Raw genomic sequence first — 22,806 nt, 5'->3', positions numbered from 1 at the left:
GTTCTGTTCCTGAAAGGTTTGCTCATCTCTCCAGAGATTAACCTGATGTTTTTGACAGAAGGTACGTAGAGAGAACAGAAGAGACACGTTGTGCTCTGAAGAATGTTGTTTTACCCCTGCCATACCACGTCTCTCTCTCACACACACACACACACACACACACACACACACACACACACACACACACACACACACACACACACACACACACACACACACACACACACACACACACACACACACACACACGAATACACATAAACGCACACATATATGTGCGTGGGCGCACACACCAATACACATCTTCCCATGCCAGCACAGAAGAATCTTTAGCCTCTAGCTGGTTGTATTTCATCGCACATCCAAAGTCTTGTCATCCATGGGGATTGAACTATACTGCTGACCCTCTCTGACACGGAATGGTCTGAATATCAAAGAAGAACGTAGAGGAAAAAAGGTTAGGGAGACAGCAAGACAGACAAGTAAGGAGACTGTGCGTGCGTGCGTGCGTGCGTGTGTGTGTGCGTGCGTGCGTGCCTAAGTAAGGCAGAAAGAGGAGAGGGACAAAGACGCAAAGAGAAACAAGTCTTTAAAGGGCTCCATCTTGCGCAACCCTTATCCCTTCTTAGTCTATCCCTAATCGTATTTGCCTTCTTTTTGTTTTACATTTTAAAATAGTTCAACTAGCCGATCTACATCGAGACATTGTGAGCTTGTAGATTGGCTATTTGAACTATTTAAAAATGTTTTTTAAAAATAGTAAAACATGGCAAATTAGTTTAGGGATAAGGGTGAAGGGGTGGTACAAGATATAGCCCGTCTAAAATCCTCACTGGCAAACCCTTGTGGCCATGCAACTCCTTATTACACACAACTTGGTCTAAAGGTGGAGCTAGAAGAAAGGCCATGATGTCATCAAAGATTTAGTCTGTCTATTTCAAATTATTATTTCACTATATAACATACTATTTTGTGTGCAAAGTTGACCTTTTGGCCTGAGGGTGGTGCTAGAGGAAAGGTCATGGGTTCACTCAAACGTTGGTGTTTATTGAGCGTCGCAGTTCCACCCGATTTCCTGACAACGAGCAGCCCGGAAGAGAATTTCCCATATTTAAAGGAGCATTCATTCATTTGGAAAACCCCGGCCCCCCTCGGTAACAAGATCTGCACATGAACACGCTCTACAGGGAGGAACTCCTTAAAAAAAGTGATATTTGAATTTAGTGAAATCACTGAATATACCTTTAAAGACCTGTAAGCCTTGGACAATGCCAACTCGGATGGTGACTTAATCATGACAATAAACAACAAAAAAAGGTGTTGTACCCTGCCTTTTTCTTTCTCTTTCTAGGCCTACATATTTGTTAGGCCCAAAAATTGCCCAATGTACTGTCATGTTTTGTCAACAGCCGAATTGGCTTTGTGTGAGGCTTTAAAGGTCTTTAAATAAATACTTTTTGAAATGTCTATGAAAAATGAATGGGAAATTGTCTACGGGGCGGGACAGTTATGCTCTATTCTCCAGGGAGCATGGAAGTTTCATGGCAATCTGCCTGTCAGACTATGAGATATCTTGTGTGCAAGTGTAAATGTAGGCCTGAGGGTGGCGCACGTGTGTGTGTGTGTGTGCGTGTGCGTGTGTGTGTGTGTGTGCGTGTGCGTGTGTGTGTGTGTGTGTGCATGCGTGCGTCAAAGAGAAAGTGTGTGTGTGTGCGTGCGTCAAAGAGAAAGTGGAAAAATACAGAGATAGGGAATATAAAAAAGAGAAAATTAGGGAAGGAATCACTGACAGAGTGAAGGTGTGAGAATGGGTGCACGTGCGCGCGTGTATTCATATTATATGTGTGAGAGAGACAGGGTCAGAAAACTGAACAGGCTGAAAGTGTAGCTGATGAGCCTGTTTATTTAATGTCATTCTAGCATGTGAAGAAACCTCTGTCCAACTGGCATTATGAAATGGAGGCCTATTGCTGTTGGCTAACTGGCTATTTCACCTGTTGAGCTGTTTGCTGCAGGGGGAATTCTTTCCAATTCTCAAATACTTTAGAATGCTACCATTTTTCTTCTCTGTCAGACAGGAAACTAAATGAAATCTAAGATTTAGTCAGTGGTGGACAAAGTTCACAACCCCATTACTTGAGTCAAAGTTTAGAGTCCTGGTCAAATATTACACCGCAAGTGGAAGTTGCTCAGTCAAATATTTACTTTACTACATTGCTGTGTTGTTCACAATACATTCTCGATTTGCTGAACCTCTTAACTATCTGAAACCATCAATGAATGCACTTGCATGTAGAACCACTATGCTTCACTAAACAGAAAACTGATATTATTTGTTAAATTGTTATTATTATTAATATTTCCTATTTGAGATGCAAACACAAAACAGCATGGCAGCTAGTGTTCTGGTGTGTGTGTTAGCCAAGGATCCTTTTAACCTGAGTGATTCATGTCTTCATGCTCTGAGCATGTTTACTTAAACTAGAGATGTTCAGATACTTATATATCGTTATCGGAAAAGTATCGGTATCGGCCCTTTTTGGTCATATCGGGTTGACACTATGGCAGGTAAATAAAATGTTGGGGCATGTGGACTTTGCTTTCGAGTTGCCCAAACTGCAAGTGTACATATGAGTGAGGAGTCTGATATTATACACGAGATATATAGCTAGACAGCTATAAACATAACACAAGATCACAACACTGGTATCGGTATTCTGCCCTGTTTCAAAATACACCTCACTATAAACTGACATGTACTCATCTATTGGTATCATTTTCTGAGCCAATGGCATCATTACAGTAAAAGCACGCATTCAAGGTTTAGAATTCTATAGTTCTTTTTGACATACAGTACCAGTAGGCCTGGCCCTAGACTCGAGCAAAGATATATATTCCTTATATTCCACAACGACAAAAACCACTCAAAATATGGCATGGACACTATGGGAGAATGTGAGCCAAATATATCTAAAATATATTTTATTATTACAAGATTTAAAAAAGATCTGATATATATTTAAATCTTTTGTATTTTCTTTTGTATTTTCAAACATTATATGTGAGCTACATGCATATTTGCACTATGGGATTTAAAAGAGGATGCAGGCGTCTTCCAGGCGTCTTCCAGGATGGAATTCACTAGACATCCAGAATAGTGCTAATCCACACTCAGGCAGCATTCAGGAGTGGCACAGTTCCACACTCCACTGCGGCTCAATGTGGAGTTACTAGAAGCAGTTCATTTCTCACATATATAGTTCATAGAGTCTTCTCAGAGTCAACAGTGTTTGCAGGAAGCTGCCAAAACCAGGTTGAGTATTTCAGATCAGTTTAACAGACATCCTTCTGCAGACCCCAAGGTAAACAAAACTCTGCTGTGATGAAGTGGCACTTCCAGTCCCCAAATGCCAGGCCAAACAAAATAAGATGGGAAGTGGAGATACAGATACTGTATCTGTAGATAGAGTGTATACTAGGTAGAATAGATATACAGTAGTTATAGGTAGGTATAGTTTGTTAGTGAGAGGTGATGTGGAAGAGGATAAAACCTCACACCATTCTCCGACTGTGACTGTGAGCATGTAGATCTATTTCCGGTGAGTGGACACGGTCTCACAATGAAGTATATCAGGTTGGCTATTTATGTCAAACATTTTTATGGGGTAAACCTACAGTAACAACATAGCTGCAAGATAAGCTCACATCATTTCAGGTGATTCAGAACAGAATGTTCAATAAAGTATCCACACAACAAATCAATTCAACAAGTCGTTTTCGCAAACGATGGTCAATGACAGATGCCATCACTCTGAATGCAGGGATTTGACATACATCTTGGAACATTCTGGACACTGCATCGTGGACTTGAATGGGCCTACGGGTGAATTTCACCTTGCACTGTATGTTATTGTAACATAATGCAATAAAAGAATGGAAGTGATCTAAGTTTTAACTTTATATAATAACCCCATATGCCATTCTATTCTCAGCTTGTGGTTGGCTGGTTCTCTCGCTATGCGTTTAACCCTGCGATTATTGCCCCTTTAAACACTTATAATTCACAGCCTATGAAAATATTATCAGAGAGGAGCGGGTCCCTGCCTGAGGGGGTCAGAGGGTTGTTTTAATGGCACCGTGGGTTCAGAGTGTTGAATAGAGCGAGCTCATAGCATTAGAGTGGCATTAAATCACTTTCACTGGATCGGGAATGTTTAGAAAAACCCTCCAAGCCAAGTCTATTCAATCATAGATACATTTCACAATGAAATGTGAAAATTAAGGATAATGCCGTTGCTGTTAAAACCTTTTAGTTAGCGAAACATGTGGAAATTATTAAAAGGGTTTCTGAATTATAAAGACAAACCGTTACATTTTCCTACATTTTACATGAATGAATGTTTGAACTTTAATATTTTCACTCTCCTCTACCTGGCAGGATAAGGCTAATTGGCTGTTCGCACATGCTCACACACACATGCACGCACACACACACGCACACCTCCTCCCAGACTGAAATTTCCTGTGCTTTAAAGGTGGGATGTGAATAGGAAGGTTTGTCATTTGGCAGGTGGCACATATCAATTGACAGTTTATATAATGAAGTTTAAACATCAATAAATACTTTCTGCAGCTGCTCTCCACTTCTAGAGAAGCAATAATAATACAATAACTTCACATACTGTATAGTATAGTACAGTACTGTACACACCTTAATCTTATACCCAAATATACCTCAAATATCACAGGGAAAATAATCACTAAGATTTAAGCATCACAGGGCAACAGAAAAAGAATGGCCTTTCCAAAAATAATTATAGACAATACGTTTTGGGAAGTTTAGGTAAAGAACCATGATAAAAAGCTACCATTACACGCTGACATCTGAAAGAGTTTGTTTTCATTCTGATACTGTATGCTCTTCACACTTGACTATGCACATGTGTTTGTCATCTGATTAGGCTATGATGACATAACAAATGAACGAATAGGGGATAGAGGAAGAGTGGGCAGTATACTGGGCACCTAACTGTCCTGGACCCTGACACTGCCAAACCATACAGTTATGGCCCATGCATACTCCAGTTTTAGGTGTAAGGTGACCACCGCGGTGGTTGGGAAAACTATAACTATGACATCACGCAGAGGTGATAAGTGACTCACTGATCACCGCTCACCCCAACACATCTCTGTTTTTAGATGAGTAGCTCATCACCTAAATCTAGAGTATGCGTGGGCCTTCAGTCTGTGGGAGGGTGAAGACAAGCATATGTGTCGTCTACTCGTCTTGTCTCCGATAAGTCTTTTCAGACAGTGGGGCGTTTTAGTGGGGCTTAACCACCTGAACCCCAGCATCCATATTCTAGGTGTTGTGTGTTTGTTTGTCTGTCTGCTGTTGAGCCAATTAAATGAAGCTATGGGAAATTGACCCGGAGGGACATTTTCTGCCACCTTCTGGAAAACAGTCTATTGTTTGCCCAGTCTATTGTTTTAGTTGGAGTGAGGGATAGACCATAATAGAGGATTTGAACCCTTCTCCACGGTGGCAGACAGAAAGTTGTTAGGAGCTGAAGGGGAAAAGTAGGGTAAAATAATAATGCAAAGAACACTAATATGATCTCATAAAATCAGACTTTTGCCTGACTGCCTGACTGGAATTGTAAGGACTTATGTGGGTGTTTCTATGGAGGGCAGATGTATATGTGTTTCTGTTATGCCTCAGTTTTTTATTTTTATTGTGAACATACTGAGATAATTGCCTAACAACCACGGCTCATTTGGCAGTAAAGTGAACCTTGGACCTTGAAACCTTTGTGATCAACTCTCCAAAATGACATTGAAATGACAAAGTGGATCCACAGTCTCAGATTACAAAGCTACCTCATCATGACAGCATGTTCAGTTGCACAGTCAGTATCACTATCAGGAAATTAAATCCTGCCAATCCAAGAGGACAAGGCCATGGAACGACATTTCATGCTTCTTTGTGCTTAATTGGGTTTGAAAGGTCATATTTATATAAAGATCAAGTCTTTCTTAAATAGTATGCCCAGGGCCATATTGTCTGTAAATTATGAAATGGGTCCAATAAGTGAGACCAGAAACTGCTTACTTTGCTCTGTGAGAGTGCTCATTCTAATGAGAAAGTGCAGAGAACGTGGAATATTAAAATATAGACATTTTATATAAATAATCACCTTTGTAGAATGGTATAGGCTATGGAGTTTCAGAGTCAAACGATTGGAAATTCTACATAGCAAATATAATATCCCCCTCAAGAGGATAGGAATGGTTTTGGAGAAGTGGATACTTTAGTGCTGTGGCATCACCCAGCAGCTAAGACAATTTGGGCAGAAGTTACTTACACACTAGTACAGTACAGTATTACATTGTTTTGTTTGTCTTGTTATATGCCTACTTGGGCCAGGCCCACAGTTAGATAGATAATAGAGCAAGGGTGCACAAAGAACAACAGGTTTGGCATTTCAGGTTGCAAGAGACTAATTCTGTTTCGCAATACACAACTGGTTGAGGGAAGGCAGTAGCAGTTTAAATTACTTTTTGGGGTTTTTTATAATACAGAGATATTCACGTTTAAGTAATGAATCGTTATTCAGGCCCGGCCCTGTCCATCTGGACAGGCCCGGGCCTGGCCTGCTGTGTACAGCAAACATGTTAATTTATTCTGTGCAGGTGCAACACTATTACTCATTTAATTGTTGTGGGATTATTCAGTTATCCCTTTTATTATTAACCTTTGTATGCACTATTTACTCACTGTAGTGTAGCTGTCTTACCTGAGACATAAACAGGCACAACATAATGTCATTCCAAAGCTGTTGTGATTTAAATTGTATTATATTTTATGCTGTTGCTCCCTCACCCACTCGTTTCCATTTTTACTGAATATGCATGTTTGTGTGATTATTTTATTCATCCAATTATTGTCTTATTTTGCCCTCTATTGGATCTCTTTAATTTCACATCTTTATTTTCAAAAACCCAATCAGTTCCGTGCTGAATGGTAATGTGTCCAGTATACAGCAGATGGCACCATAGTGTAAGGTATTCTAAATACATGTCTTTAATTTTGTATCTGTTTAAATTCAATTTCAGTGAGGAGATAGAAACACAATAACAATCACACAAAGACATATGGCTTCCTGGACACCTGTAAAGCAAGGAGAGTTTTAGGCTTTGATTAATCTGTACTTTTGCAGCCATGTGTGAATGTATGAATGTATCATACTTTATATGTTCCGATATGAATTATATGTCTTAAGTGAGGAAAGTGTACTTTGCACTATGGAAATAATATTCAACTATTGAAATGATATTCCTCTTGCAGGAATATTCTCTCTCTCTCTCTCTCTCTCTCTCTCTCTCTCTCTCTCTCTAAGCCCAGATGAATGAACAGGTTCATATCAGCAGAATATCAGCAGCAGGAATCCGTATTTTGTTTGTGAAAATCAATTCTCATGGAAGCTTGTCCTAGACATATTTAGTAGTGATGGGATTCAAAAGTGCAGAGCTCATAATGTACAGTAGTTGTATGTGCCGATCACCTGCCCTTCCTCTCCCTTTAACATTTGCAATACTCATCAACAGCCAGGAGGTCAAACGCAACATTTCTTCCTTCCGATTCTTTGCTCTCTTGTACGCACCACGTATTCTTCTCCTCCCTCCCTCTACTCGACCTTCCAGATGGCGATCTTGCCGTCTCGGCATGCAGAGCCGCTGAGAACGTAACGGTCCTCTGCACAGCAGAGTGTTTGGATGCTGTCGCTGTGAGCCTGGAGCTCCTTCTGCACAGCGTGGCTCTCTGGGTCCACCACCAACACCTGGCTCCTCAGCTGGCTGTCACACTGGCCATCTTCACCACTGGTAGCGCGACAGCCCACCCAAATCTGACGACAGAAAACGTATTGGAACGAGAGAAAGGTACAGGAGATGAGAAGAGGGGGAAAGAAAGAAAGGAAAGATTAGAAGGAAGGAAGGACATGCAGACATGAATAGTTGGCCTTTACACATAATAGTGTTCATGGGGGCGAGCCATGGCTTCTGATTGGCTGAAACGGGGGTAGGGAGCATTTGGGTGTGTTAGTTTGGATCGCGCGAGGCGCTGTTGACATCTCGGAGGTACCGAGATAAGGGGGGCGATGATTTATAGTTCTGTCCCTAACTCGAACGGCGCTGAGTCGGCTGAAACTGACTTTGTAACGTTCGGCACAGCGACTTGCCCACCTGAGCGCCCCTCTTCTACCATCGGTTAAATAAGTGGTTCTCAAACCTTTCTGGATCAGAGCCCACTTGAAAGTCTTGAAAGTATTAGCGGTCCACCCATCGATAGCATTTGTGCACAAATGTAGAGTTTGACATTATTACTGTATGTTGTAATAAATTGTGTTGCAGTACCTGGTCCTTAACTCGGATCATACAGGTGACACCAGTGCTGCCTGACAGGGAGATCCTCTCAAAAGGAAGGCTGCTGTCTTTAGTATCCCACAAGCACAGCTCCCCTGAGTCTGCACAGCCTGTCCACAACTGGCCTCGCTGGAACACACACACACACACACACACACACACACACACACACACACACACACACACACAAACACAATTGATGTGGTGGAGGGAATATTTTTTCTATGTGAGCGGCTGTGGCCACAAACATACTCCGTGATCAATTTGCCTGGATTTCGATAAAGACTATACAGTAAGTAGCAGCCACTAGATAATTGCTGCCAATAACCCTAATGTAGGTAACCTATGTGGTTTCTTAATATGTGACTGTTAACCTAATAAATCTTACTAGTAACTCACACCCTTATAACCCCTAGTTCTCCAATAACTACCGGTAAACAGTTGACTTGAAGCTGACTTGCTAAATGAAACACTGACTGACAACATGCTCAACTGACTGGCATTCTGAGTGTCTTCAAACAGAAAGAAATTACATACATTTTCTTAATTCATAATATTGTTTTGTACAGCACTCGAGTAAAGGTACTTAGTTACTGGTTAACCACTGCTCCAAACTCACCTCCAGCACAATGATGAAGCTACTGAAGCACCTGGACTCACTCTGTAGTTCATCAGGAAGCTCAATCTTCCTCTGCAGTGTCCCATTCTTCTTCAGCTCCACAATGCTGTCACCACAACCTGCACATCCACAAGATTGCTATTCAGCTAATCATTCTTGTTCATGACTATCTGAAAAAGAATGGGTGAAACTTCACATACAGCACCACAGAGCGCCTTCATGGATCTGTATGGACGAGAGGTGGTCGCATTTGACCTGGAACTGCCGCTTGACTTTGAGACTGGAGGAGTCCCACTGCAGAATGGTCCCCTGAGCGCTGCAGGAGTATGGCTGCTGACTGGAGGGAGAGACACAAACACACACAGGCATCTTCACAGCACCCGGTGAGGATATTGCAAGTGGGCTGCCAAATAACTGGCAAAATATTCATATATACGTAATATTCATATTTTGAATGTCCTAAACATTTTTATTCCACATTCCATGTTTGTAACCCATTTTACACCCAGTGCCAATTTCCTTAACTGTAATCCTGGGCACTACTCTTAACTCTCATTCTGCCAACCTGGGGAGAGCCTTGAACTGAGCTCATGCTTGACACGAGTGAGTTTTCCTTCCACAAGGTAGGACGAACCTTGTGGAAGGAACACATTATTCCATACAGTTCCTTTCCCCTCCATCAGGCGCTCCGGCTAACCAGGGGGAGACAGTATAGAGACCAGGCTTACTCATGTTTTTGTGAGTGTACCTACCCTAGGGGAAACAGGGAGAACATAAACTCCACACAGAAAGGCCCTTTCGCCAAACCCACCTAGGGTTTTTTTTTTTTAAACAACAATGAGCAGTTGAGACGAATAACAGTCTAAGTCCATAAATTATTCTGACCCCTCCCCGAAAAGGCCTAGCCGTCCTGACCCCATATCCATCATTTATACATTATGGATCATTAGTGTGGACTTAGACTGGTATTCGTCTCAACTGCTCAATTATGAGATTGTGTCTTCAAAACCTTGAAAAGCAAGTTTTTATTATGACACTGCTAAATAGGAACTTAAAGTATATTATTACATTAGTTCTGTTGATCCAAACCGGAACACAATCAACTGTTTGATCATAAGATGCTCTGAAAACACCCACCTGAACACTGCTGGGCACACGGCAGTTATAAGGTGCTGTGGCCATTCAGTGTTTTAGCATATTCCAAATAAGATCATTGGTCAGAACCGAACTCAGTGAAAGCCAATGCTTCGTACCCATTCTGCTGATCTCTGTTGTCCAAGGTGAAGCCAGTCACTTCATGTCTGTGCTCAGTCAGCTGCTTGTTACAGGACATGCTGCGAGTGTCAATGATGTAGATGACAGAGTCCTGAGAGCCAACCCACACCTGATCCTGGTTCAGTCCCAGCATGCAATTCTACAGGAGAGAGAAGTAGTATAAGCACTATTGTAGTGATAGCATGTGAATTTATTTATCTATCTACTGTATCTATCATTCATCCATCACAATTGTTTTTTTATTTCAGATTTTATGGATAGGACAGTAGACTGACAGGAAATGGGGAAAGAGAGATGGGAAGTGACACGCAGCAAAGGTTGCGGGGATCGTGATTGGATCCTGCGACACGCTGTCAGGCTGCATTGCTGCCTAGGTGCCCGGACTGCTACGCCAGCGGCTTGGGCCATCCATCACATGTGCAGACAGTGTCCACCCAGAATGATGGTACATTCATGTACAGTTTCCATGTAACCTTCCATTGAATTTAAGCTGGCAGAATATTCTCAAATAATTGCAATTGGCTGGGTTATTGCTTGGGTGCTTGGTCTCAGTCCCAATCTCCTACCCCCCTCTTCCTTTCTTTCCCTCTCTTCCTCTTAAGATGGACGCATACAGAGGTGATCACCCTCTCACCACGGTGGTTAGAAAAACTACAAGATGATGTCACTGAGCCACGGTGATACACAACGCTTTTTGTTGCGTGTAAAGGTCAGAACTACGGCTCTGTTCGTACCAGTTGAGACGCTCCGACCTGGATGCAGTCTTGCAGCATGGACCAGCTGGCTGCATCAAACACCACCACCCTGCCTCCACTCAGAGCCACCCACAGCTTAGGGTTCCCATCGCCCTCTGAATCACTGCAACTCAACTGTCCTGGGGAGGGAGGACGAGAGAGAGAGAAATGGAGGAGATTGATTGATGGGAGGGAAGGTGTCTAAAGTGTGCACTCATTCATTATCTCCAGCAGGTGGAGCTACAGTAATAGCATCTGCCAGAGTTGCCAAAGTCAAGTAGCCTCACAGGCTGCTTGGTGCAGCAACTTCAACAGTACCAGGAAGTGTCACCAATACATTTCACTCAAGCTAGGTAAAGTTATTTCCATTTATTATGCTATTCAAGTAGGCATATGACTAATAGTGACTTTTACTTATATTGCATATCACATATTGTCGGCAGAAACCTTTGTAGGGACTCACTCTAGTTCCAATGGATCCATGTAGTTATTATTTAGTCACAAGCTCTTGTTAATTCCTTTCATTGGTTTAATAATAACCCACAGACAGACGTAACCACTTGCAACCTGGGATCCCTATTTTAGGAATGTCATGAAATTTGCACCGTGACCCCCTACTCAAAAACATCTTCCCGTGGCTATGGTTGGTATCAGCACCATAATATGGTTGTGTTGTGTACAGTCAAGTAGCATAATAACTGTCTTGTGAGAGACTGACTGACTGTTAATTAATAATTTAACAGTGAGTCTCTCACAAGACAGTTATTATCCTGCTTGTCTGTACTCTGTACACAACAAGGTTTCACTGGAGCAGCTGGTGCTGTATGACAGTGGTTCTCCATCTGTGGGTTACCATTAGGACCATGATTATTTTGGGGGATTCCCAGTTCAAATATTATTATTTTGGGGGATTCCCAGTTCAAATATGATTATTTTGGGGGATTCCCAGTTCAAATATGATTATTTTCAGAGATTCCCAGTTCAAATATGATTATTTTGTGAGGTCCCCAGTTAAAATATGATTATTTTGTGAGGTCCCCAGTTCAAATATGATTATTTTGGGGGGTCCCCGGTTCAAATATGTTTATTTTGGGGGATTCCCAGTTCAAATATGATTATTTTGGGGGATTTCCAGTTCAAATATGATTATTTTGTGAGGTCCCCAGTTAAAATATGATTATTTTGTGAGGTCCCCAGTTCAAATATGATTATTTTGGGGGGTCCCCGGTTCAAATATGATTATTTTGGAGGGTCATGGCCTGAAAAGGTTGAGAACATATGCTGCTGGACTATCTAAATGCATACAGTATGCAAAGTTGCAAACACAATCACATACAATCTGCATTCTGTGTGCTGCATTAGTGCATTCTGTGCACTAGACAAACACACATAACAATATAGTATACACACACTCACATACAGTATGCAAACACTTGTGCACAGTATAAACACACTCACATACAGTATAAGCAATGACAGAGTAAACCAACAGTATACACTCACATACTATGCACACGCTCACAGCCTCACATACAATAATTCATATGGAGTATGCAAACACTCAGTATGCACACACACACACACACACACACACACACACACACACACACACACACACACACACACACACACACACACACACACACACACACACACACACACACACACGGAATAAACCATCATTTTAAACAGTCGAGCTAACTGAGAACAAAATGTTTAATTATTTTCTAAATATTAACTGACAACATACATTCAAAGCCGAGAGGGAAGCAAATAGCAAACATGAGTGAAATCTCATAATTATTTAGAGACTGATGATGATTGTGTACAAATGTGCATCACGCCACTATACAAATGTAGTTTTCTGGGAAAAAATGTAGTTGGAGTCTATCCAACTGCTATGTATCTATCGCAGAGGTAGCAGTTAGTAAGACCAGGATTCCAACTAGTAATCTGGGGACCCCTTCAAAATCATGTGGGGACCAGACCCACAGGTTGAGAAACACTATGAGACGAATGCTAAACACAAGGAGTTCACACCAGCCAGCCACTGCATAATGACACACCATCTTGTGACTGCAACACAGAGACAATATGCAGACACCCACACAATGAATCACCAACAGAGAATGATCCCTGGGGCACAGGCCAGGAGCAGGACTAAAGAGAACAGAGAATGATCCCTGGGGCACAGGCCAGGAGCAGGACTAAAGAGAACTGTTATCAGACTGATTATTACACACAAGCTCCTGATGACCCTACATTGCAAAGGATTTCTCTGCTCAAATTAAATTAGATGATGGAGGGCGCATATCCTGCACTTACTACTGTATATCAGTTAATCAGGAATGTGGAGCTAATGATTGTTACTAGCAAGTAGTCTGTTAGTCAAAAATATGCATTTGAGGTGTCATGGGTTACACTAATTCACTTAACATGGACCCAGTTAAAAGAAGCCATCTGTGTCCATTTGACACCAATGAGATTCACGCCAACACATTTACTACCAGCAGTCTAGTGAGTAAACAAATATGTAATTATATGAAGGAAATTACTGTATATTTTTGGAAGTCAACATGCCTTTGTAAAGATCAATCTAGCAACAGTTTTAACAGAGATGGTTGACCAGTGGTTATCAGGCAGATCAAATCTGCATGATATAAAGTTTTAGATTTCAGTGAGGCAATTCACTTGGTCTATAATGGAACGACCGATAAAATTCATACACAATAATAGCACCACATTATTTCAGCTACAATGCAGATGCCTGGATCCCTTACTTCTTTATAATATATATAAATGATACAGTACATGATATATGTAATGATGTATAACATTGCATTTAAAGTTGTAAAGAAGGGGATGCAGTTTTACCTGGTGTGTACAGCAGCACATGTACAGTCTGAGGCTCAGCCAGGTACAATGAGGGGTTGATCTTGTGTTTCAGAGTCTCTGAGGTGGTCTCAGGCACCATCATGGGCACTGGTCATCCCCACAACACACACAGTATTTAAGAATGAATTATAACATTTCAGAGGTTAACAGAATATACCTGTAAATGAACAGAAATAATTCACAAATACCTTCATGTTTGACCTTATCGAAGTAGGCTAGTTTGGAGGCAGCGTAGATGGACCGCTGGGTCTGTAGACAGCCCACCACAGCATCCATCAGCAGGACATTTGTCAGAGCCTGGGCCATGTACTGAGGATCCTACAGTAGACACAGAAAGAGAGCTACAATATGTATATGTTACAGTACCAGTGAGAAACCAGACGCGGGAGGCCGTGACCGGGTCCCTTTGAGGCCGGGTCCCCCTCCTCCGGGCTGGTGTGGCGATTGTTGGCAATCAGTGGGCCCCGGTTGGTCTGTCGGCCTCCCGTTCGCCATTGTTTCCTTTTTTCTTTGCCCCGGCCTTGTCCCTTCCCGTTTGACATCCCTGTGTGTACCTTGTGTTGGTCGGCCATCTTGCGTCCGGCCCACATCTCTTTCACTACTAGATTCCAGAGTTCCGTCTCTGCCTTCAGGTTGGCCTCAAACACCTCAGTCCTGCTGCTGGTATGGATACGAAGTGAGGGGACGCGAACGAGGAAGGAGGCAGCTGAGGCGATCTTCACCTCCTGGAAGAATGTAAAGGTCAATTGTAAACGAGGGAGATGGAGACATAGTGGTATTGCCTTGTTATGCTCGACAAGCAGTAGTATTATTATTTCCCACAATATACGGTACCTCTATGTCTCTGAACTTGGTGATTTCCAGAAAGTCAGGTCGTCCCTCAGTGAGCAGGAATAGGCGTTTCTGTGTCATGGCGATCTTGCCAACGCCATGGGAGGTCTTGACACTCGATGACAGCTTGTAGACGCATTCGCTGTTGTCCAGATGCTCGATGACCTCCGAGGGCAAGTTGACGTCCTGGGCCTCGGCCTCAGTCTCCTTCCAGAATGTGTAGAAGACTCTGAAGAGCTCGGGCTCCACCTGCTTCTGAGGGCCTGGGACAAAGAGACAGTTAGATGTTGGCCAATCACAATTTGCGTCCTCAGTTTTGTCTTCAATGTTCGTGTTTACACAAACTCTCAAAGCTGGACATAGGAGGTGCTAGCACACCTCAAAAATATGTATGCAGATGCACAGAAGTGAGACATCCACGAATTCTGAATACAAAAGCAAACAGGTTGACATAGCCGCAAACAGACGCATTTACAAGTACTACGCAATACAGTACACTATAGACGCGCACACACACACACACGCACACAAGGAATCCCGGCACTGATTGTGTTAAGGTTATTGTAGTCAATTTGTATTGGTATTTGGAGGTGGGCGGGGCAGGGGTCGCGAGACATGGCCAAATCATTTCCGGGGGTCCCCAGCCAAAAACGTTGAGAACTCCTGCGTTTAGGTACTGCAGCTTCCCGGATTGATCCCTGGCTCCTTCTGGCTTAGCATTGACTTGTCCTTGGGCAAATCACTGGACTCCAACTGCTCCCTGGGTGCTGTTCAATAGTTTCCCACTGCTCCTATAAATTAGTTAGGAGGGGAAATTCCAGTGAAAATTCCAGGTAGGCCTATGTTCAAATGGACTTGGCCAATACCCCAACAACTAAAGGGGAGAGAGATGTTTAAAATCTTATTTGCGTCTACCCAATACACTTACTAACAGATACTGCCATGTGCATCCCCAGATTCCCAACCCTGCCCAGATTCCGCTGCGCTACACCCCACCCCACCAAGTGGGAACCAGTTCTAAGTAACTCAGCTCTGGTTCTCTTGTCTGATCCTGATCAAGTTAGAAACAGCTCCATAACATTAATCACCATCAAATCACATGTTAGTTCTTAAAGACTTTGGTGGTATTAATATCTCGGCCACTGGTAGGAACATGAACATGTATTTGTGTGTTTTAGTCTGAATGCAGTTTGGCCTGATTAGATAATGAAGTTCCAAACTGTTGCTCTGATGTGGTCTTACCCTCACTGGAAGCTGAGGAGTCAAAGGAAAAGGATGAGGGACTTCTCGAAGCCATGTCTGAAGATGAGTCTCTCTTTGATTCTATTAAAGTCAATTACAGCACCATCAGATAACACATTGCACAGCATGAGCTATTTGTGTCCGCAGTGGGTGTGCTCACGTATCTCTGTATTTGCTCTTGGTTGAGGGTGCATTTCACAACCCTGTGTATTTTGCATCCTTATGTATGCTTGTGCACCTCTGTTTTTTCCACTGATGTACAGTAATCATACAACAGCAGCAGATCATCTGATAGACTCTTTAAGTTCGCTATGGTATAGTGTGACAGCCACTAGCCTCTGAACTAATTGAAGATGTTTTCATGCAATGCTGGTGGAGAGAATTAATAATACATAGATGGCATTCATCATCAGTGCAAACTTGTTCACACATTGAAAATGGAACAATCCATCTAAAAACAAGACATTGTCTAATAATGATGTGGCCTTCCTGTCCAATCTTTATCTTATATCTATCCATTACTATGTTTATGTTATGTTTTTGAAGAAGCTCCACAAATAACAACATGGTGTTCAAAGGCGAGGCGGCACTATACAGACAGTCTGTCTGTGTATGAATGTCCCAGTGTAGTGAAGTTTTACGCCTCATTTGGCCAATTGGAAATAGCAATCTTATTGGAGCCATCTACAACAGCCTCTATCTTTACAGTGTATCTCTGTCCCAACAAAAGTAGTCCATTCACAGCTCAGCTCATGCTGCTACAGGTATGTGTATACAGCGAACCACACAGCTCAGTGTTGCAATGCCAATCACAGCTCAGAACCACTGGTGGTGGAAATGATCACTCCTTGGGGCCACTGGAGGGACATAAAGGGATATATAAATGCACACTTTATCTATGTGTAATGTACGTGTCTTCAAACACATACCACAGTATGCAAAGAAAAGCCACATTTTTTCAGTGTGACCTTTGTTCTCAATAAAATAAAAGAAGCTAAGCTCTAACCCAGCAAGCATATTTTTCTCTCTGTAACACACATGGACACACGGACACACGGACGGAGTCCTTTCACTCCTCTTACCAGCAGTTAGAGCGTCAAACAGGCGGTGTATTGTCGCTACATCCTTAACAATTCCAGACTCCTGGATACAGCGCACAAACTCTTCCTGGTGCAGATGTGTTCTGGGAAGCACAAACTTCTTAACGTGGTAATCAGGCTCATCCAACACCTTCTCATTCTCCTTCTTCACCTAAACAAGAAAACTGTAACTGTAACATTATCATCCAACTACTGTAATTATTACATCATCATCAACAGGAAAACCGTCCTCTGTCAGTGTCAACACCACCAGATCCATCTGAAGACATCACCAATATTACCATCATCATCATCCAATCGATCCCGATCCCGACGGCCTTTTATGCATTTCACCCCCCATCTCTCTCCCCATTTCCTGTCAGCCTACTGTGATTCTATCCCTCTTCCATCAAGGAAATGGAGGATGGAAAATGTTGTCTTATACTGTAAATGAATCACTCACATTGTGTGCTTAAAACAATTCCAGACTCTCAATATGGCAACATACTGTACTCAGTGTACTGTATACTGTGTAGTTACCTGCAAGGGAGTTGCAAACCTTGTATCTACTACCTACAGTGTAGTAGATATAAAGTTTGCAACTCCCTTGCAGGAGTGACTGAGCACACAGGACACGGATACTGAGTTTGTGATTGTCAACAGGTTGTGGGCTATAGAATATATTAGTGAAGACAAAAAGGACCATGTCCAGCACAATATGTTTGCTACAGTAAGTAAGGGTAATAAGTAATACAAGTTATATGTTTTACAATACAATACTTCATGACAAAAACATTATGAGCTCAATTCAAATCCAGAGCTTAACAATATGTGATACCAGCGGACCGACCTTGAGGATGAGTCTCTTCAGCTCAGGCCGTCTGTCAGCCTGCTGCCTCTCCTCTTTCTGTAGTGAGTCCACCAGCCAAGTGACCAGCTGGGAGGGAAAGATGGCTGTGTCTGTCTTGTAGAGGTTCTGGAAGTCACTCAAGGCCTCCAGACGCCGGGAACTCAATGTGTTGATGAAACCACGCAAATAGTAGTATCTACAGGGAGGGGGATTATATGCAAAGTTATGATGGAGCAGAAGATGAACAGAAATCAAGACAAAACGAAGAAGGATTACAATGAACAGGATGTAGGAGCCAGCTTGTCACTAGGAAGCTGCAGCTTGCTTTTAATGCTCAGAAGGCTGCCCTAGGCTTGTTTTAAATGAAAGTAAAACAAAATTCATGTTGCTCACTACTGTCTGAGATGCGTGATAAGTACTGGTATCTATTCATTTTTTAAAGCCAGCTGAGGAATGCTCCCCCCTTAAAATATAATATTATTGTTTGTTCTAACTTCTATGTTGGATTAGAACCCCTACCAGACCCGCTCGAGTAATCTCCTGACACTCAAGGACAATCCAGGGATTTATTTTATTTGTTCAGACAGAGGTAAGACAGCATTCTCTGTCCAGAAGTCCTTAAATCACATCACTTCCATCTTTGGGTCAATTCAGAGGTTTCCAACCAAAAATAACACTTTTGTTCAAGATTTTAACAGCTTGATTTATTTTTTGGTTTATCTGTTTTAGTTCTTTGAGTGTTTCAGTCTGCTGATCCATGTATTTTGTTGTTGTTGTTGTTGTATGTGAATGTCTATTCCTGCTGATTATACTGATTATACTAAAGGTTATGATGATGATGATGATGATGATGATGATGATGATGATGATTTTCTGTATAATATTCGTTGAGTTTTAAGATGGTGCTAATGCTGTACTCTGCAATCTCCATGCGCACATAATATTACATAACATTCACATGGAAAGATTAATAACAATTAAAGAACCAAGAGGATTTCTGAAAGGATGACAGGAGGAACTACAAAAGCAGCATAATGTAGTGTACCTGGCGAGCAGGGCATAATTGTCAGGCGGGACACAGAAGATGGCTTTGCCCAGCTGTAGGATCAACTCACTGTAGTAACTCTGGACATAGCTCAGGGAGATGGAGGATGGGAACTCTGGGAGTTTGAACACCTTTATGGGCTTAGGAGTAGTTCTCAACACTACAGAGAGAGAGAGAGGACAAGAGCAGGACAAAGGGAGCAATGCCGAAAGAGGAGACAAAAGAAGAGAATTTATGGTTTTGAAATCATGTGTAAGATGTGTGTGTGTGTGTGTGTGTGTGTGTGTGTGTGTGTGTGTGTGTGTGTGTGTCTGTGTGTGTGTGTGTGTGTGTGTGTGTGTGTGTGTGTGTGTGTGTGTGTGTGTGTCTGTGTGTGTGTCTGTGTGTTAAATGTTTTTATGTGATGTATTCCCCATGCTTTTTGTTCTTGCTTAATGTAAGTCGCTCTGGATTAAGAGCGTCTGCTAAATGCCTAAATTGTAAATTGTAAATTGTAATTGTAAATTGTGTGTGTGTGTGTGTGTGTGTGTGTGTGTGTGTGTGTGTGTGTGTGTGTGTGTGTGTGCGCGCGCGCGTGTAGCTTAATAGTTTCTATGTTACAGTATATGTATATTAGTCTTACTGGGGTCAGGTACGAGGATCTTGGATAGTGACATCCGTCTGTTAAAATGTATTGATGTATCTATCAGGTTAGGGAGACTCATCCCCAGTCTCCTATTCAGCCTCATCTCTGTCATTGAGCTCTTTCTCCTGGCCTGAATCTCCTGCATGGTGGGCCTGCGAGGGTTTTCAACCATAGCTTTCAACCTGGAAGACACAGAAATACAAGATATGGTTCGTTTAGGATTAGCATGCAGTGCAGCCTCTCAACGGGAGCTGAGTGCCACAAATAGAATACATGCAGAAGCTAGGGTTTATACTTTACAACTAACTTCTGGGTCTCTGATCTAGTATGCAGCTCCATGCGAGCAAAGGCATCCATTTTCCTGTTGAGACGATCCTTCAGGAAGAAATGGAAGATGTGGGTTTCCAAAACCTACAACACACCATAAAAACGGCACAGACGTAAAGTAAAACACTTGGTCTAAAAGGATAACACAAAAATATCCTGGGGACTTGTTTCCAACATGGTCCTATCAATCAATATGAAACCAATCAGTAGTCTTTATAGTGTTGTTTACCTTCTTATAGAAAAGCTGTTCAGCTGGCTCCCTGGTCTTAAGGAACTCCTCACTATTAAACACTCTGTGTTCATAGTTCAGATGACTGCTCACATCCCTGTTGCACACACCACAAATTTAAGTTTCGGCTATCACATTTTTACGTGTACTCTCTGTATAAATATAATATCATTAATCTGTATAATATAAATATCATACAGCACAGAATAATATACAAAAGACCGTTCATTTCTGTTCAGAAGTATGTTCATCTGTAATCCAAATTAACACTATAACACACATACACACCTGAAAACGTTAACAATGAGTTCTAGTGTTATTCTTTGGATGTCGTGGTTGAGATTGCGTTGCCAAGTCCGTCTATGTGCCCGCTGCTCACTGATGTCAGAGCAGGTGGCAATGTGGCACTGATTCAAGTCATAGTGTATCTGAAGGGACATACACCTGTAAAGACACACTCATGAGTCCCTCCATTCTCCTCCACTTCAAATAGCATACGGAGCCCCAGAGTGGCCATGGTAAGAAAAATGTATTATCTCGTCCAATCGAGTTATTAAGTTGACTGGAAGAGATAATACATTTTTCTTACCATGGCCACTCTGGGGCTCCGTAGTGTCCTTACAGTCCTATTAGGATTTTAACCTGACAGAAACCTTGTGTCTTTTTAAATATATTTAGGCAATGAAAAGTAGTAATAAGAGCTGGTTAGTTGTTGGAATCTGTACCTCTGTGTGAAACACTCTGCAGCGGCTAGGGGAATCTCTGGCAGGTCAACTGTGTCAGAACAGGAAGTGGAGACGCTTCCAGTGTCAATCTTGACCAGGATCAGATCATCTGTTTCCTGGACGATCAATAACATATTAACCACTTTCAACCTAGCGTCCCTATTTTGGGAATGTCATTATAGGTGAAAAATTGTCAAAGGTTGTTGAAAATAGCAGAGCTACATGCTATGAGCTTGTAAATTGGCTATTTTTGTGTGACACAGTCGTACAGCAAAGTATAAAATAGGGCTTTAGTGTTCATTGGTAAAGGTGATTGTTGGGTGAAAGCAGCACACGTGCACATTTTGTCAAAGGCTTTGCGAACTTGACTTCTTTTGAATTCTCTAATGGAGTTTTGTTAAAAGAGTTTGAAAAGCCTTTGGCAAAATGTGCATGTGCTGCTCTCACACATATGGATATTACATATCTCTGCTGTCTGGAGGAAACCTCATAACTCCAAAATGTTCGTTTTTCAGGAAATTAAAAATATTTTAATAAATACCTTATATATTTTTAAACGATTCAATACTGCCTCATCAAAGTTGGTGTTGTGACATTAGATATTGTCAATTACTTGCATGAGAAGGAGAAAGGTGGTGGAGTTAGCTGTTTTAGCAGACAGTTTGAGGGTCCAATGGAGTTAAGAGGTTTTGTCCAATGTGTTTTTTACTGATTTCCATTGGTTCAATATTTTCGAAACGACACACAGACGTAAAGGGTGTTCAATAGCACTGATTTATGAAGAAAAAAAATCAAAAACCTCAAAAATGGAGTTATGAGGTTTCCTCCGGACACAACTAAATTTGTCTAATATGCGTGAACATGAGCTCAGCTTCTGAATGTGTGTGTTCAGACGCTGTAATGCCTATTCCCCCCAAAATATGTAATAATTCTGATCCTTGGTTGACTGTCAAGCAAGGATCGGTCGACATCCGTCGATGACCGTCGTTGTGCTACTATACGAGTGAGTACTCACAGCAGAAACTTCTTCAAAATGGCTTATGTGACAGCCCATGAGAAATGCAGTTGGAGCCATAAGGAAGTCCAGCATACCGCTGGCCAGGACAGGAACATAGGGCTGCTGCCATGACAGAGGCTGAAAGAGAGGGGGAGAGAGGCAAATAAGTTTAGGGATAAGGGGCCCTCGATGTCAGAACTTCTGCTCTATAGTCAGAAATGTTCTACGGATGTATGAAAAATATTTCTGACTACTTTTACTACGGTATATATCATTAATCTATATTGTGTTAATATATAAACATTATTAGTGTTAATTTAGTCCATTTGGTGTAATTTTCCATTCTAGCCATCCTATTGTATAGAGACACTGATTTGACATTTAACTGACCTGTAAATAGTGCAACAAGCTTTCTGCTACCAGGGTGAGTCTGGCCCAGTCAGCAGAAAATAACACCACCCTTTGTTCCTGAAGCAGACAGGACAGAACCTACAGGCAGAGATAGAAGATTAACGGACCCTGTGGTTTATCAATGCAAATTCAACAGTCCTTTATGAAAGCACGTCAGTGTGTTAGTTACCTGTAGTAGTTGCTGTGGTCTAAGGCAGAGTAGAGGTATATGAAGATCCAAATCTACAGCTGGTTGGTCTTTGTCTTCTCTAGATGGTAACACGATGGTCAGAGGTCGGAGAGAAAACGTCTAGAAATGACAGTCTTATCTTAATCCTGGAAGCTTCATTTTTTATGGAGTCTCTTATTTCTGTCTTGAATCAATGTCTGAACTGACACAGAGCACACTGAGCTACGATGTAATCACTATCACACATACACCTGGAAACAGGTGTACCGGTATGTTCCTAAACTTTACTGAAATAACCCCGAAAGATGACAGAAAAAAGAAAGAAAAAA

The 22,806-nt window shown here is 41.9% G+C and overlaps 1 protein-coding gene across 2 annotated transcripts in view; it reads right to left on the bottom strand.

Annotated features, from left to right (window-relative positions):
• Nucleotides 1-3,122: 3,122 nt before the first annotated feature.
• The window catches only part of LOC308319075 (DENN domain-containing protein 3-like), a 30,750-nt gene continuing 11,066 nt past the window's right edge, over nucleotides 3,123-22,806 (bottom strand). Inside the window, exons 9-31 of one of the 2 annotated variants that reach the window (XM_080768915.1) lie at nucleotides 22,478-22,597; nucleotides 22,288-22,386; nucleotides 21,916-22,035; nucleotides 20,901-21,016; nucleotides 20,464-20,619; nucleotides 20,176-20,272; nucleotides 19,927-20,030; nucleotides 19,617-19,801; nucleotides 18,995-19,154; nucleotides 17,950-18,145; nucleotides 17,103-17,271; nucleotides 16,021-16,101; nucleotides 14,782-15,041; nucleotides 14,502-14,672; nucleotides 14,136-14,265; nucleotides 13,927-14,034; nucleotides 11,053-11,192; nucleotides 10,297-10,457; nucleotides 9,244-9,380; nucleotides 9,044-9,162; nucleotides 8,416-8,553; nucleotides 7,665-7,907; nucleotides 3,123-3,457 (exon numbers count right to left, since the gene is read on the bottom strand). In XM_080768915.1, the coding sequence (XP_080625041.1) occupies nucleotides 7,689-7,907; nucleotides 8,416-8,553; nucleotides 9,044-9,162; nucleotides 9,244-9,380; nucleotides 10,297-10,457; nucleotides 11,053-11,192; nucleotides 13,927-14,034; nucleotides 14,136-14,265; nucleotides 14,502-14,672; nucleotides 14,782-15,041; nucleotides 16,021-16,101; nucleotides 17,103-17,271; nucleotides 17,950-18,145; nucleotides 18,995-19,154; nucleotides 19,617-19,801; nucleotides 19,927-20,030; nucleotides 20,176-20,272; nucleotides 20,464-20,619; nucleotides 20,901-21,016; nucleotides 21,916-22,035; nucleotides 22,288-22,386; nucleotides 22,478-22,597 (3,186 nt within the window). In that variant the 3' untranslated portion in view covers nucleotides 3,123-3,457; nucleotides 7,665-7,688. Of the gene's footprint in view, nucleotides 7,908-8,415; nucleotides 8,554-9,043; nucleotides 9,163-9,243; nucleotides 9,381-10,296; nucleotides 10,458-11,052; nucleotides 11,193-13,926; nucleotides 14,035-14,135; nucleotides 14,266-14,501; nucleotides 14,673-14,781; nucleotides 15,042-16,020; nucleotides 16,102-17,102; nucleotides 17,272-17,949; nucleotides 18,146-18,994; nucleotides 19,155-19,616; nucleotides 19,802-19,926; nucleotides 20,031-20,175; nucleotides 20,273-20,463; nucleotides 20,620-20,900; nucleotides 21,017-21,915; nucleotides 22,036-22,287; nucleotides 22,387-22,477; nucleotides 22,598-22,806 lie in introns of both variants that reach the window. The other variant, XM_080768914.1, reaches the window with a different exon arrangement.

This window comes from Protomyctophum bolini (assembly GCF_963924005.1).
Source record: "Protomyctophum bolini genome assembly, chromosome: 7".
Taxonomy (NCBI): Eukaryota; Metazoa; Chordata; class Actinopteri; order Myctophiformes; family Myctophidae; genus Protomyctophum; species Protomyctophum bolini.
This window is presented reverse-complemented; position numbering and strand designations above follow the sequence as displayed.